Source organism: Coffea arabica, chromosome 11c (assembly GCF_036785885.1).
Source record: "Coffea arabica cultivar ET-39 chromosome 11c, Coffea Arabica ET-39 HiFi, whole genome shotgun sequence".
Lineage (NCBI taxonomy): Eukaryota > Viridiplantae > Streptophyta > Magnoliopsida > Gentianales > Rubiaceae > Coffea > Coffea arabica.
This window is the reverse complement of record NC_092330.1, coordinates 36,643,882-36,656,679: the sequence shown is the minus strand read 5'-3', so window position 1 is coordinate 36,656,679 and position 12,798 is coordinate 36,643,882. Positions and strand designations below refer to the sequence as shown.

The 12,798-nt window shown below is 34.7% G+C and overlaps 1 protein-coding gene across 3 annotated transcripts; it reads left to right on the top strand.

Annotated features, from left to right (window-relative positions):
* The first annotated feature begins 6,385 nt into the window (after window positions 1-6,385).
* LOC113716986 (uncharacterized protein C594.04c) lies at window positions 6,386-12,222 on the top strand. Of its 3 annotated transcripts, XR_003454265.2 has the most exons (6): window positions 6,386-6,862; window positions 7,037-7,309; window positions 8,475-8,961; window positions 10,122-10,429; window positions 10,514-10,587; window positions 11,441-12,222. XR_003454265.2 is itself a non-coding variant. In XM_027241592.2 (3 exons), exons 1-3 carry the CDS (start codon window positions 6,620-6,622, stop codon window positions 8,949-8,951), a joined length of 993 nt encoding a protein of 330 aa, XP_027097393.1. In that variant the 5' UTR covers window positions 6,394-6,619; the 3' UTR covers window positions 8,952-9,275. The 3 variants fall into 3 exon arrangements, 1 of the variants encoding a protein (XP_027097393.1); XR_003454266.2 differs by lacking the exon at window positions 10,514-10,587; XM_027241592.2 differs by lacking the exons at window positions 10,122-10,429; window positions 10,514-10,587; window positions 11,441-12,222 and having other exon boundaries at window positions 6,394-6,862; window positions 8,475-9,275.
* The last annotated feature ends 576 nt before the right edge of the window (window positions 12,223-12,798 follow it).

Below are 12,798 nucleotides of genomic sequence, written 5' to 3'. Positions count from 1 at the left end.
TCCACCAAAGAGGAAAATCATTTCGATCCAAATATGCTCTTCATCTCCTCCACGGATGTCCACGTGCTGCGCCTGATTGGTCAAAATATTCTGGGGTCAGTTTGGCCTTTGTGTTTCCTTTCTGTCAGATAATCTTGCTCTCAAGCACGCGGCTTCACGTGCACACGAGTTCCTTTCATAAGCAAGACAAGATGCTCTGATGCTACGATTTCTCTGTTGCTTGAACAGAAAATTAACAACGTTACTGGGGAGCTTGTTTTTGGTTCCATCCACTTTGTAATTTGGATTACTGTACTTTTGCCCATGTCCTGAAGTTGTGTTCAATTAGTTGGACAGGTTCTCATTACCTAACCAGAGGCCTCGCAATATTTGCTTTCATTTTTTGCAACAATAACTATTTAACCTACTCTTCCTCCTACTTTGTTGAGGCGAGCCTTAGTCCTTGTAATACTTGCTTTCATTTTTTTTTTTATCTATAACGATAATTATTTAACCTACTTCTACTCCTACTTTGTTGTTATTTTTTTATCTGCAATGACAACTATTTAATCTACTCTTACTCTTACTCTGTTGAGGGGAATTTAAAGAAACTTGCATGAGGATTGGGAATGAACCATTAGATAGAACAAGAAGTACTATAGTATTATACTTCATAGTACTTCCTGTATATGATGCACTGGGTAGGGGTTCACTAAGTCAGAATTTGAACCCTCGATCCAGTGCACGGAGAGTTTGGACAAGTCACTATGCAATGTTTGCTTTCATGAAGACGGGATTTTGCGACTACTATCAAATGTGCAGAAGTTTTGAAAATAAATATGTTGGTATTTATGATGGACATGGATAAACATCACCCCAATAGTTTTAGCATGCAATATACAAAAATGTTTACATTCACGTCAGAAAACATTAATTCAATGACACGTTTGAAAACATTAATTCAAAGGACTTATTATTCATACATGATTAGTGCATATACTAATCCGTCTAAATGCGAAATATTTTCTTCACATATTTTCACTTTGATAGAATGTTCAGTTGAGATAATGTATATTTTGGGGAAAAAAAAACAAAAGAAGAAGAAACAAATGGTGCAAGTTGAGTCACTAGCTGGCCCAATTTTAGCCATTGGATTGAAGTGTACACCATTAGCCAAATCCAATCCGTCAACTGGACAGAAGAATGGCGCTTGACAAAAATTGGGCCTTAATGGTCTACCAGTACCAACTACCCACCGTATTTGGCAAACTTGGTTTAACCTCTGCACTTTCGGTTTGCAGATTTGTGCAGAACTCTTGAAATACTAGTCAGCAAAAACTCGTATCATACATGTGTAGCACACCTTTTTTTATGTATAAATTAAAAAAAACTTTCATATTTCATATATTTTTAAAATAATTTAAGTATTTTTTTAATTTATTGTATAAAATATGTTGAAAAAATTTTGACGTATATTATACTGCAAACTAAACAAAATTTTAAGTTTTGTGTAGGGATAGTGACATATCTTCTGAATTATATATAGAGTAGTAACAATATATATCATAATTTACTATAGATTTTTATTCATGTCAAACAATAAGGTGATAAAATTTGAATGGATTTAATCTCTCATATACAAAGATAAGAGTTAAAATATATGCATTGAAAATTATAGTAATTCTATCCGTATTTTTTTCCGGTTGTGTAACTTTGGAATATATATTGTACCAGGACAAATTTATATGCGTAATCTTGCCAAACTCATATTTTTGACACTAATATTTTAAGATTAATCCATACTATAATCATACTTTTGAAAAGAAATACTCACATGTGATAGCCACAATTGTATCTCTCCCTGCTTGAAACTTCTATATCTTGTTGATATAGTAGTAACTTTTCCGCGTTTTCATACGCTTGAATATAATGCATTGATAGAAATATTATGAATTGAGTCCCTACTTTTTTCTTCTACTGCCATTTGATTTCTGATGGAACCACTACTAATGATCAAACAATGCTTCGTCGGTAAACCTTGAACTATAATGTGAAAAAGAGAAGGGCAAACAGAAAACAATCTTCAAAAAATTTCATTCCTATTTGTGATAAAAAATCTTATGTATGTGAGGTACAACTTAAATGATAGAAATAAATTAAATGATAAGCCACCTCCTTAATTTTAGAGATTTTTATATTTGTGTTTATCGTTTAACAATGTCGTGAATTATAGTCGCCTTTTGTAAGTGCATTCTTTGTGATAATGATTTTTTTTAATTTTTATTTTTTTTAGTGTAAGCAGAAGGATTTAGACCCAAGATCTTTTACTTAACCCATCCCTGCCCCTTTGTGATAATGATTAAACGGGGCTTTGGGGTCGCTTTGTTCGTGGACCAAAATATCTGCAATGTTCAAGATTATCCAAAGAAGAAACAAGAAATCAAACACGCTTCTTTCCATGGACTCCGACATCGTGTTAGAAAGCGGGTGAGCCCTCTAAATAATGCTCAAGCAAAGCAAATCGAGCGGATGAAGCCCTCCACATTTGTGGGTTCACTCTGTAATTTATCTTTGGTCCGAATTCCTTTTTTTTAATTTGGTCTGAATTTCTTTTTTCTTTGTTTTGGCCTGAATTTCTTCTTAGGAGTTACATTTTCACAAAGCAAATAGAGTAAGATAATCAACAAAAGCCATGGCACTACTGGTCAAATACTTGAAAATTCTCCCAACAATAGTTGTTTTTCTTCCTAGATGTACTACCCTAATAAATAATTGACTATAACCCCTTTTGGGTTTTCTACCAAGTTAAAATTGAACGTTGAATGATAAAATAAAAAAGTATATGACACTTCAATTGTAGCAATTTCAATTATTTAAAATGTAGACTAATACGATCATAAATAATGTGTCAATTAATTAATGGATATAAATTGAGGGAATGATTCCTTAAAGGAACAATAAAAGTTTCATATAAATATATATATGTATGAACTCAATGAAATTGATCGGAATTTGCAAGTCTAAAATGTATCAGTAGGTTAAGTCATTGTGAACTTCCAACTTAATTGGTTTCTCTCAAGTATATATTGATGATGACTTTGTAAGTTGTTCTACCATCAAATATTTGATGTTATGCTGAAAAGTATAATTATGTAGTTAACCTCTTGCTTAGCTCACTTAGTAGTGAAATAATTTCGCAAAATTCTTGAACAACTTTTCTAACCTATAACAACTATATGTTTCCTTTGAAAAATTTAAATAATTGCTCTCTTCCCTTGAGCTAATTAGCTTTTGATTCGCCTTACTCTAACATTTCAGCAAAAGGTACGTATAGATTGTGCTGAGCACAATATTCAGGTAGAGAGGCGTAATTAACTAACTTCATAAACTCTTCTTGCCTGTGAAACTCTTAAATGCAAACTCATATTAGCAAAGTTTAAGCATTTTTTCCCCAGGTTCTTGTCTAACCTAACTCATAAACTCACTTGAGTACTCCTTCCAATATTTGGCATCATCTCTTCATATGATAACTTTCGAAAAAGGAGCAAAAAAGAAAAGAATCTTGTACAATATTGTCCCATATACTCATGCATGGAGAAGCCAAAAAGCAAACAAATCATCATTGATGATGGATAAAAAAAGATGACAAAAGAAAGATAAAAATGGCCAAAGTGTGGCTAAGCATGCAAACAATAATATCCATTACCGTTTTGTAACGTAAATAAAGAAGCTTTGAGCAGGTGTAATCTAGTATGATTTAACCATAGAAAGCATGGAATCTATAGTAGATAAGATTGTGATTTCTCCATTACGCATGGATTGATTGCAATTTATGCGCTTTATGAATGAGTGGATAGAAGAGATAAGAGCTTTGAGTGAAGGCAATTGAAGGAGGGACCAACCAAAGGCTTCATGACTTTTTTTTTTAATTTATACTGTGGCATGCGAATGGGATCAAAAGTAAATAATTAGGCACACCATTATTGGCAGCAGAAATGATTACTAGCACCCTAAGCATGGGCTCATCTATAATTTATAGCATTGATTGATATACCTTAACATGGCACATCAAATGATTCGTGCAGTTTTATTAGAGAGCGCAAATTGCAACTTTGGTCCTTCAAGCATGGTATTAGTTTCAGTTCTGTACTTCTGATTTTTTTAAATGTATTTGGTTTCCTAAGTTTTTGATGGCTGATTAATTTTCTTTTAAAATGACAAATTTACCTTTTCAAAGTGAACCAAACCTTTGGTTAGTGGAATTCATATTTGTCATTAAAGGGAAAAAAAAGAATTGCTCTGACATAATAAAATACCAGCTACGACATTATCGTTGTTGATTTTGATTCGTTTCAAAAGTGTACACTATTAATATCAAAACTGACTGGCCTGCTACCATTGCTGAATGGATTGAAATGGAAAAATGGGCAAACTTTTATATTTTTTTAAGGGGTAAATCATAAATGTCAACAAATGAAACAAAAAGGCATAATCTGGTGTAAATGAAATCATGGGGACTAAACTGCAGTATTTCATGTTTCCACTGGACGTTCATTTGAGTTTGCACCTTGCAGGGGACTACGAGGACAAATTCGGGAGATAATACTCCAGCTTGTAGTAGCTTCAGGCTCTTTTGTGCTCTTCGTGGTCAGGCGGGATTCGATTCTCATAATTATACTCTTTCCCACCTTTTCTATTTTTCCTAGGAGCCCTTTTGCCAGCTTTGAAAAGAACTTGTATACAAAAGTATGGTGCAACTCAGACAAAATTTAACCCACAATAAAAAAAAGGAAACAATAAAAATAAATCCAATTTTATCATTGATGGACCTTCTTAGTGATTATTGGAATTCTTTTTCTTTTGCTTTGGCAATCATATTATTTATCTAATTTCTGAATCTCCAAGAAAGTGAGTTAAAAAGTAAAAAATCTCCAAATGCAAGTAATAATAAGTGAGACTTTTATAATTTTCAAATGAAAATTTTCTTCCACCCCCTTCCAAAAAAAAGAAAAAGATAGATTCCAAATTCACCTTGAGACTTAAGGGATCTAATTGAAAAAGAGTGATAATTGTCATGACATTTTCGATTAAAGGTCTTAAAATTGAGCTTGAATTGTCACATTGGATTCATTTTATATATTTATTTTTCCAAAAAACTTGTTAAGTTTCTTGTTTAAGTGGTAAAACTACTGAAATATATCCAGTAAATGGGTATTTCTACTATTACCAACACAAAACTCAACCAATCATGATTTATTGTAGTTAATCCAATATGAAAACTTATCTAGTACTCGAGAACTCTTGAGAGATCTTACTTATACATTGGACATTGAACACATCATTTAAACTTGAGAGATCTAGGCTATTTGGACACTTCATTTTGTCTTATCTTACTCGTGTTGAAACTCTTCATCTTTTACTAAAATACTTCTATAGACAATCTCAATAACACAGAAAGAGACTCGGAAGAGTATACATCATAAACAATGGCGGAAGTTAAAGAATTATCTTGTTTGGATTGCAAATTTTTAAGTTTTTGTAAAGAAATATAATTTAATGATGTGATATATGTGAGTTAAATAAGTAATTAAAAAATGTGTCAAGAAAATTTTTTACAAAACTCAAAGGGCAAACAAGGCTACCCTACTTTGGGCTATCCCCATAAGATCTGCACAAAGGAATGGCTTTTGAATCATCAGGTGGATCCGGGAGTAATGTAGTCTCAAATTGACATTGACAATTAATCCTAAAATCTTGAATCCACGTAACACATATGTAGTAAATTACCAACAATATTTGTGAACCTTAATACTAGAGGTGGCAATAAATTGAATTGAACTCAAACTGTATTATCTAAGCTCTAGTCTGATGAATGTTCGCTTTCAAAATCGAGCTTGACTCGTGTAAAACATACTCAATTTGAGTTTAAATTTGAGTTCGAACTCGTTGGAGAAGCAAATTGAGATCGAGGTCATACTTGAGTTTATGAGTTCAAGTGGTGAGGCATGTAAGTTGTTAGATAATTTAATATTTCTTAAGAATAATATATATATAAATATATATATAGATAATTTAATATATATATATATATATATATATATATATATATATATATATATATATATATATATATATATATATTGGCTCGAGTTTAATTCGATAACTGTACTCGAGCAGCTCGAACTTATTTGGATTGAGTGGAGCTTTAACCCAATTTGACTGTGGGCAGCTGGATTTGTTTGCCACCCCTGCATACACCATGTTTGCTTATGCACTATTAAATCACATCCAGACGCTTTACAACATTTAAAAATTTGGCCAAATTTTGGTAGCGCCTCATCCCCATTCGCCAACTCTGAAAAATTGCCTATCTTTTCCTTTTCATGAAAAAAAAATTAATTGCAATTAAAGAACGGTGAGCAAATCATTTGGATAATCACTTTTCCAAAAGCAAGATTTGCACCGCCGTCTGCGGTGAGACCTTTAGCTACACTACCCATCAATCAAAGGAATCCAACAATTTTCTGCAGCTAGGTTGACTCTCCACACTCCACAGCCGAAGTTATATAAAAAGGGCCTCCCAGACTCCAAAATCCAGAGTCCTAGGCCGCCAATACCAACCCAAAAATAGTAAAATACTATGGGTGGTAGCAATACTAGTCACAGCAACCTCAAGAATGCAGTCCTAGCATTTCTAGTTCCCCTGCCCACCATCCTCTTCTACCTCACTTTCCTCTACCACTACCAGGATGATGATCCCAATTTGCTTTCCCCTGTATGGAAATGGTGCTATAACCACCCTATCCTGCTAGCCAACATCTTCTTTTTCTTCAATGTCAATGTTCTCTTTTGGCTCATTGGCCTCATCCAATCTAGCCATTGGGTAAATTTTTGTTTGGCCCATTTTCTTTCATTGGAGTTGACTTTTTTTTTTCTTTTTTCTTTTTACTGTTTATGGAAGTTTTGATTTAGCTCAAAATTCTTGCAAGATTCACAGAATATGAATGTTTTACATGGAGGGACTGTGATAGTTTTCTTCGCTTTTGTTGTTTTGTAGATGATTGATCCGTATTGGACGGTGATACCTGTTTTATTGGTGCACTACTATGCAAACCATCCATTGGCAGTAGAGAATAAGTACAATGTTTGGAGATCAAGAATTGTAACATGTTTGACGTGGGTCTGGAGTATTAGGCTCAGTCATAACTACTTTCGCCGCGAAAATTGGCAATGGGGTGTTAGAGAGGATTGGAGGTTTACAGATATGAAGCATCAGTATGGCAAATGCTGGTGGTGGGTTTCTTTCTTTGCTGTTTACTTGTCCCAACAGGTAATGGTTTATCTCCTTAGAATGATTCTTTTTTTTTTTGTGTGTGTGTGATCTTTTAGGAGTTTGGTAAGAGCCCTTTTGAGTTAAATGTATAAAATTAGTAGAATTAGCTTTTCTTGTACTCATTGCTTTTTGTTAGCTTTAAAATTGATGGAAATAGTAGGACAGAATTGAATGATGTTTATGTGGTGCAACCTCTCTATAACTTGTTTCAACGAAATTTTTGACATAATTATGATAAAGACATGAGCTTTATTGAATAATGAAGTTTTTGGTGCTGAGCTTAGATTGGTTTGTCAGTCATATTTTAGGCGTTTTTCTTCACAAGGTAGATAAATGAAGATGTTTTTAATTCCAGGATTAGTTAAATGGAGCTCAAAGGATGTGATGGACACAAGGAAACTACAGATCAGGCTTTATTAGCATTGACTTGTTTAGAGCTTGTGCTTAGTTGGTTTTTATTTAAGATTTTGACAAGTCTATAATTATGATTATACCCTTTGAAGTTGTTTTCTTATAGAATGATCTGTGGCCCATCATAACTGAATTTAGATTGATAAAGGAATACACAAACAGTATCATTTTAAACGGTTCAGAGGAAGTCACAGCATTTTTAACTGAGTATTTTATGAAATGGAAGAAATTTGTATGCTATAACATCTATTGTTCACGTGTTGGATCACTAGAAGATTGCGCATGTTGTCTACACTGCAGCAAATCGTTCTTAACTTACTAGGAATGTACAGTATCTCTTTTTTTAAGTGAGTTTCGTAGGATACTAAACAATTTGTACATCTCAACAATAATTACTTATTTTATGAAAAATAAGCAATTGATCGGCGTGAACAGTTTGCATGGCTTCATTTGGAAGGTTTAAGCGTTAATGATTAATGACAACAATCCAAACTTTTGCACAAAGTCTCGAAATTGCTAGACCCAGATCTATCATAGCGACATAGATTTAACTCTTTTATGCATATAACATCTCGCTGCATTATTTTAAATTTCTATGATGCATTTTATTCTACTGTAGCAGGATGCTAATTTATTTGGGAAATCTCTCAGAATAAGATTTACTTTGGCGTAGTCAGTCCCCATATTGGGCCTGTACCCTGCACAATTAAGTGATGATTTGCTCCTAATGCCTTTTCCACTTTTTTGGCAGGTCTTTCTCATGGGAATATGCATGCCTATGTATGTGATCCATTTAGAGAACAAGCAACTAGATATCTTGGACTTTGTTGGAATAGCAATATGTTTGTCTGGAATTGCAATTGCTTATTTTGCCGATACACAACTTCATGATTTTGTGAGTAGAAATAAGAAGCTAAAAGAGCTTGGCAAGCCAGTTGTTCCCAACCTTGACAAAGGGCTGTGGCAATACTCAAGACATCCAAACTATTTTGGGGAGCAGTTGTGGTGGTGGGGACTAGTCATTCTTGCATGGAACCTGGGTTATGGCTGGACTTTTGTTGGTTCACTCATCAATAGCCTGTGTTTAGCTTATGTAACTGTGCTTGTGGAGAAGAGGATGTTGAAGCAAGATTACAGGGCTGAAGCATACCAATTGTACCAGAAGACAACTTCAGTGTGGATACCTTGGTTCAGGTCACCGTTGATAGGAAAATCAAAGAACACTTGACTCAAGAATGGTACATGTAATGTGTTTTAGAATTATGCTTTGGATAAGTATTGTCAATTAGGGATCTTTCTTGTATCTTTTGGGATTAATAGAAGTGAGATATCCTCTCTCTGTCCCTTTACTCGAAATTTCATTATTGGGACTTCTCATTCTATTCGATAGGTGTATGGCTCAAACCACAGAAACAGCACATATGCTAATGGTTTCTCATGAACATGGTACCAGTGATGTGCATTCTTGGTGTAGCCAGATAGTTTGGTAATGAAGTTTCAATTGTATCATGGTTCTTTGGGGATGGTTGTATGAAAAGTTGGAATTTAGAAATGGTTTGCTCAGTATAGTTAGTTCATCAGGGAAAACATCAACTCGTAGAGTTCAGTTTTTGAAGATCAAATCCTGTATACAATTAGAAACTTTGAACAGAAGCTCAGGTTAATGTCATCAAAGCCACTTCAACTAGAACCTTGATTTTCAGCTCTGGCGCATGTGTGAATCTCTCAAAATGATAATATTAGTAATTATCTGAAAGAATTTAAGAGAGGAGCAAAATATTCTATGGTTAGGACAGGTTGCACGGCTACCTACCTTTTCAGTTTTGCCTAAGAAACAAACAATCAGAGAATAAATGATAACAAATCAATAGAAATATTGGTGTGGGTGTCTGCAGTGGGGACTTTTACGGCTTTACCTTCACCATCCTTCAGGATCCAGTTTTCTGCAGAAAAGTTCATCCAACAAAATTAATAGGGTCCCTTATGGGAGTTATTGGCAGGCAAGACTAGACTATGCCATAGCCGGTAGTAGTAATTGCAGCCACAATAACCTCGAATGCACTAACAGAAATTCTTTTTCCCTTTCCCTCAGTATTCTTGTACCTAATTTTCCTCATTCACTAGCACAATGATTATTTTAGTACCTTATGCTCTCTAGGGAAGTTGTGCTTTGACCACCCTTTTCTCCTGGCCAACATTCTCTTTTTCCTTAATGTTAATGTTCTTTTCTGGCTTTTTGGCCTCGTGCAGTCTAAGCATCAGGAAAACTTTACTTTTATCCCATCTGGTTGAGTTTTTCTGATCAAAGTTTCCAATCCTCAGTTCTGAATTTGTTGCGAGACTCAAAATGTAATGACATTTTAGGAGGGATTATGATGTTTTGTTTCTTTGTTTGCAGATGTTGGATATGCACTGGTCAGGGATACCAGTTTTGTCAGTGCGCTGCAAAACAACTCATCCATTAACAGACGATTACGAGTTTAATATTTGGAGATCAAGAATTGTGATACTTTTGACATGGGTTTGGAGTAATAGCTTCTCTGACAGCTACTTATGCCACGAAAATTGGCAATTGGGTCTTAGAGAGGACAGGAGATTTAATCAGCTGCAGCGTGCAGTATGACAAACACTGGTTATGGATTGCAGCATGCAGTATGACAAACACTGGTTGTGGATTTTTTCTTTGCCATATACCTATCTCAACAGGTGCTTTTCCCCTTCTGAGCTATTTTTGAATTCTTTCTGTTGTTTGTACTAGTTTGTTATCTTTAAAAATGGTAAAAGATGCAGGACTGAGAGGTTAAGTGATGCTTGTCATTTTGCCACTCCAGCAATGTTTCAATGGACTTCTATGCATACCTAAGGTAAAGGATTGGAACATCTAATTTCTTGGTGGTGAGCTTTTGATCAGTTTGTCAACCATATCCTGGGGAAGTTTTGCTCATAAGTTCCACAAGTTTAAATTCTTTTGAACTAGGAATGGTCAAGTGTGGCTTGTAAGATTGTAGATATGAGGACCTTATAGATCATGAGCCTTCACTAGCATTGACTAAGAAGTTCTTAGGATATACAGGTCTATAATGTCAATATTACTTTTGAGCTTTTTACTTTTTCAATTGTTATAGCTTTTGAGAACTTGATTTATGTCATGGATTGCGAAGGCTTGGATTTGTGGAAATCTGGAAGCAGCTCGGGTTTAAACATATAGTTGGATTTGTGGAAATCTGGAAGCAGTTCTGGTTTAAATATATAGTTAGCATCACTTCAAACAATTCACATGTAGTTGCAATTAATTTTTTGACAAGCTCTGTGAGGTATTGAACTAAATTGGCACATCATCAAAAAGGTTTTGCAAGCAATGAATTATTCTTGCACATTTAGACTAAGTGCTTGTATACCTATTCTGTCATAATGTACAGAAAATAGATCCTTCAGAATGACAAATCGAGAATGTTAAATTACTTGTGGCTTCATCTGGTCAGTTGAACATGGTACTAGTTGCCTTGTTTAGATCACAATGGCCAAAGCTTTTTCACAATCTGAGGCACCATAGTGTGGTTTGGCCTCAGATCTCCTAAAGTGATATAGGTGTAAAGCTTTAATACAGGCTCTATTGATGTTTCATCCATCTGTCACGGGACTAATTAATCACTTGCTCATTCTGCTTAATTCTCTCCACTAAATGTTGTTTTGCTTCTCATCTTGTTTGTCTGCCAGGTCCTTTTGGTGTGCGGTCAAATCAAAGAGAGAGCAACTTAATATATGCGACTCAGCTGCAATAGCCGTATGTTTGGCTGGTGAAATCTTTGCTTATCATGCCAACAAACAACTCCGTGATTTTGTGAGTAGAAATAACAAACTAAAAGAGCTTGGCAAAGGAGTGGTGCTCATACTTGAAAGTTTGTGGCAATACTCGCAACATCCCAACCATATTGGGAGCAGTTGTGGTGGAGACTATTCATCTTCGCAAGGAACCTGGGTTATGGCTGGACGTTTGGTGGCGCACTCTAATAGATTCTGTTTAGCTTGTTCGTATGAACATGCGGAGAATCGAACATTTAAAGCATGATTACAGGGCTGAAGTTTACAAGTTATACCAGAAGAGAACGTCAATTTGGATACCTTGGTTCAGGTCAGCATCGAGGAAAAGATAAGAACACTTGACTCAAAAATGGTCCACATATCTATATTACAGTTATGGCCTTACATTACCACAACTCAATTGTTATCTTTCTTGTGATGTGTTGGGCATAATAAAAATGAAAGAAATCCACCCTGTATCATTCTGCTGTGAAATTCAGTATTACCAATTTGCTCCCTAAACGTAAAGATGTGTAACATATGGAAAGCTGTGAGATCCCTGAAGATACAAGAATGGTTTTCTCATAAACTTGGGATAGCAATGTGTTTGATATAATTGCGTGCGAAGCTTCCAAATCACTGCAATGTATTTGTGGTAGAAAATGCACTTGATGAAATCTATTCTGCAATTTTTTCAACTCATGGATACAACCTGGTCTATGCATATGCTTACTGGCATTTTGAGTGTAGAGTAAGGTATTGATTCTTATCCTCTCATGGCTGTCTAGTAAGAAATAAACAGGGGAAAAAAATGAGAAATAGAAAGGAGAAAATCAAGGTAAAAACTCAACATGGTTTTTTCTTAATACTAATGAATGCCCTGCATATAGCATTGCAGCCTGTGTCTCCATGTTGTTTCTCTTTCAGTATTCGTTCATTTGGTGCATTTCATTAGGTCTTGAAGTATCATTCAGCGTCTAAATCTTGAAAATAGTCATGGCTTAAGATAGATTTTGCAGTGCAAGGAAACTAGATTATATAACAATAAAATGAGTACCAAATATTTGGCTTAAAAAAATGAGGATATTGTAGAACTTTACGGAATTGCATTAATAAAAGTTCTTGAAAACTTCAGTAGCTGTTCTTCATCTACATTGCTTAAGAACATTCATAAATAATAATCTATCTATTTATTCCCTAAGACTACATCCAATGAATTGTTCCGTTTCACAGTAACTACTGACCATTGAGCTAGCTCTATCCTTGGAAATGGG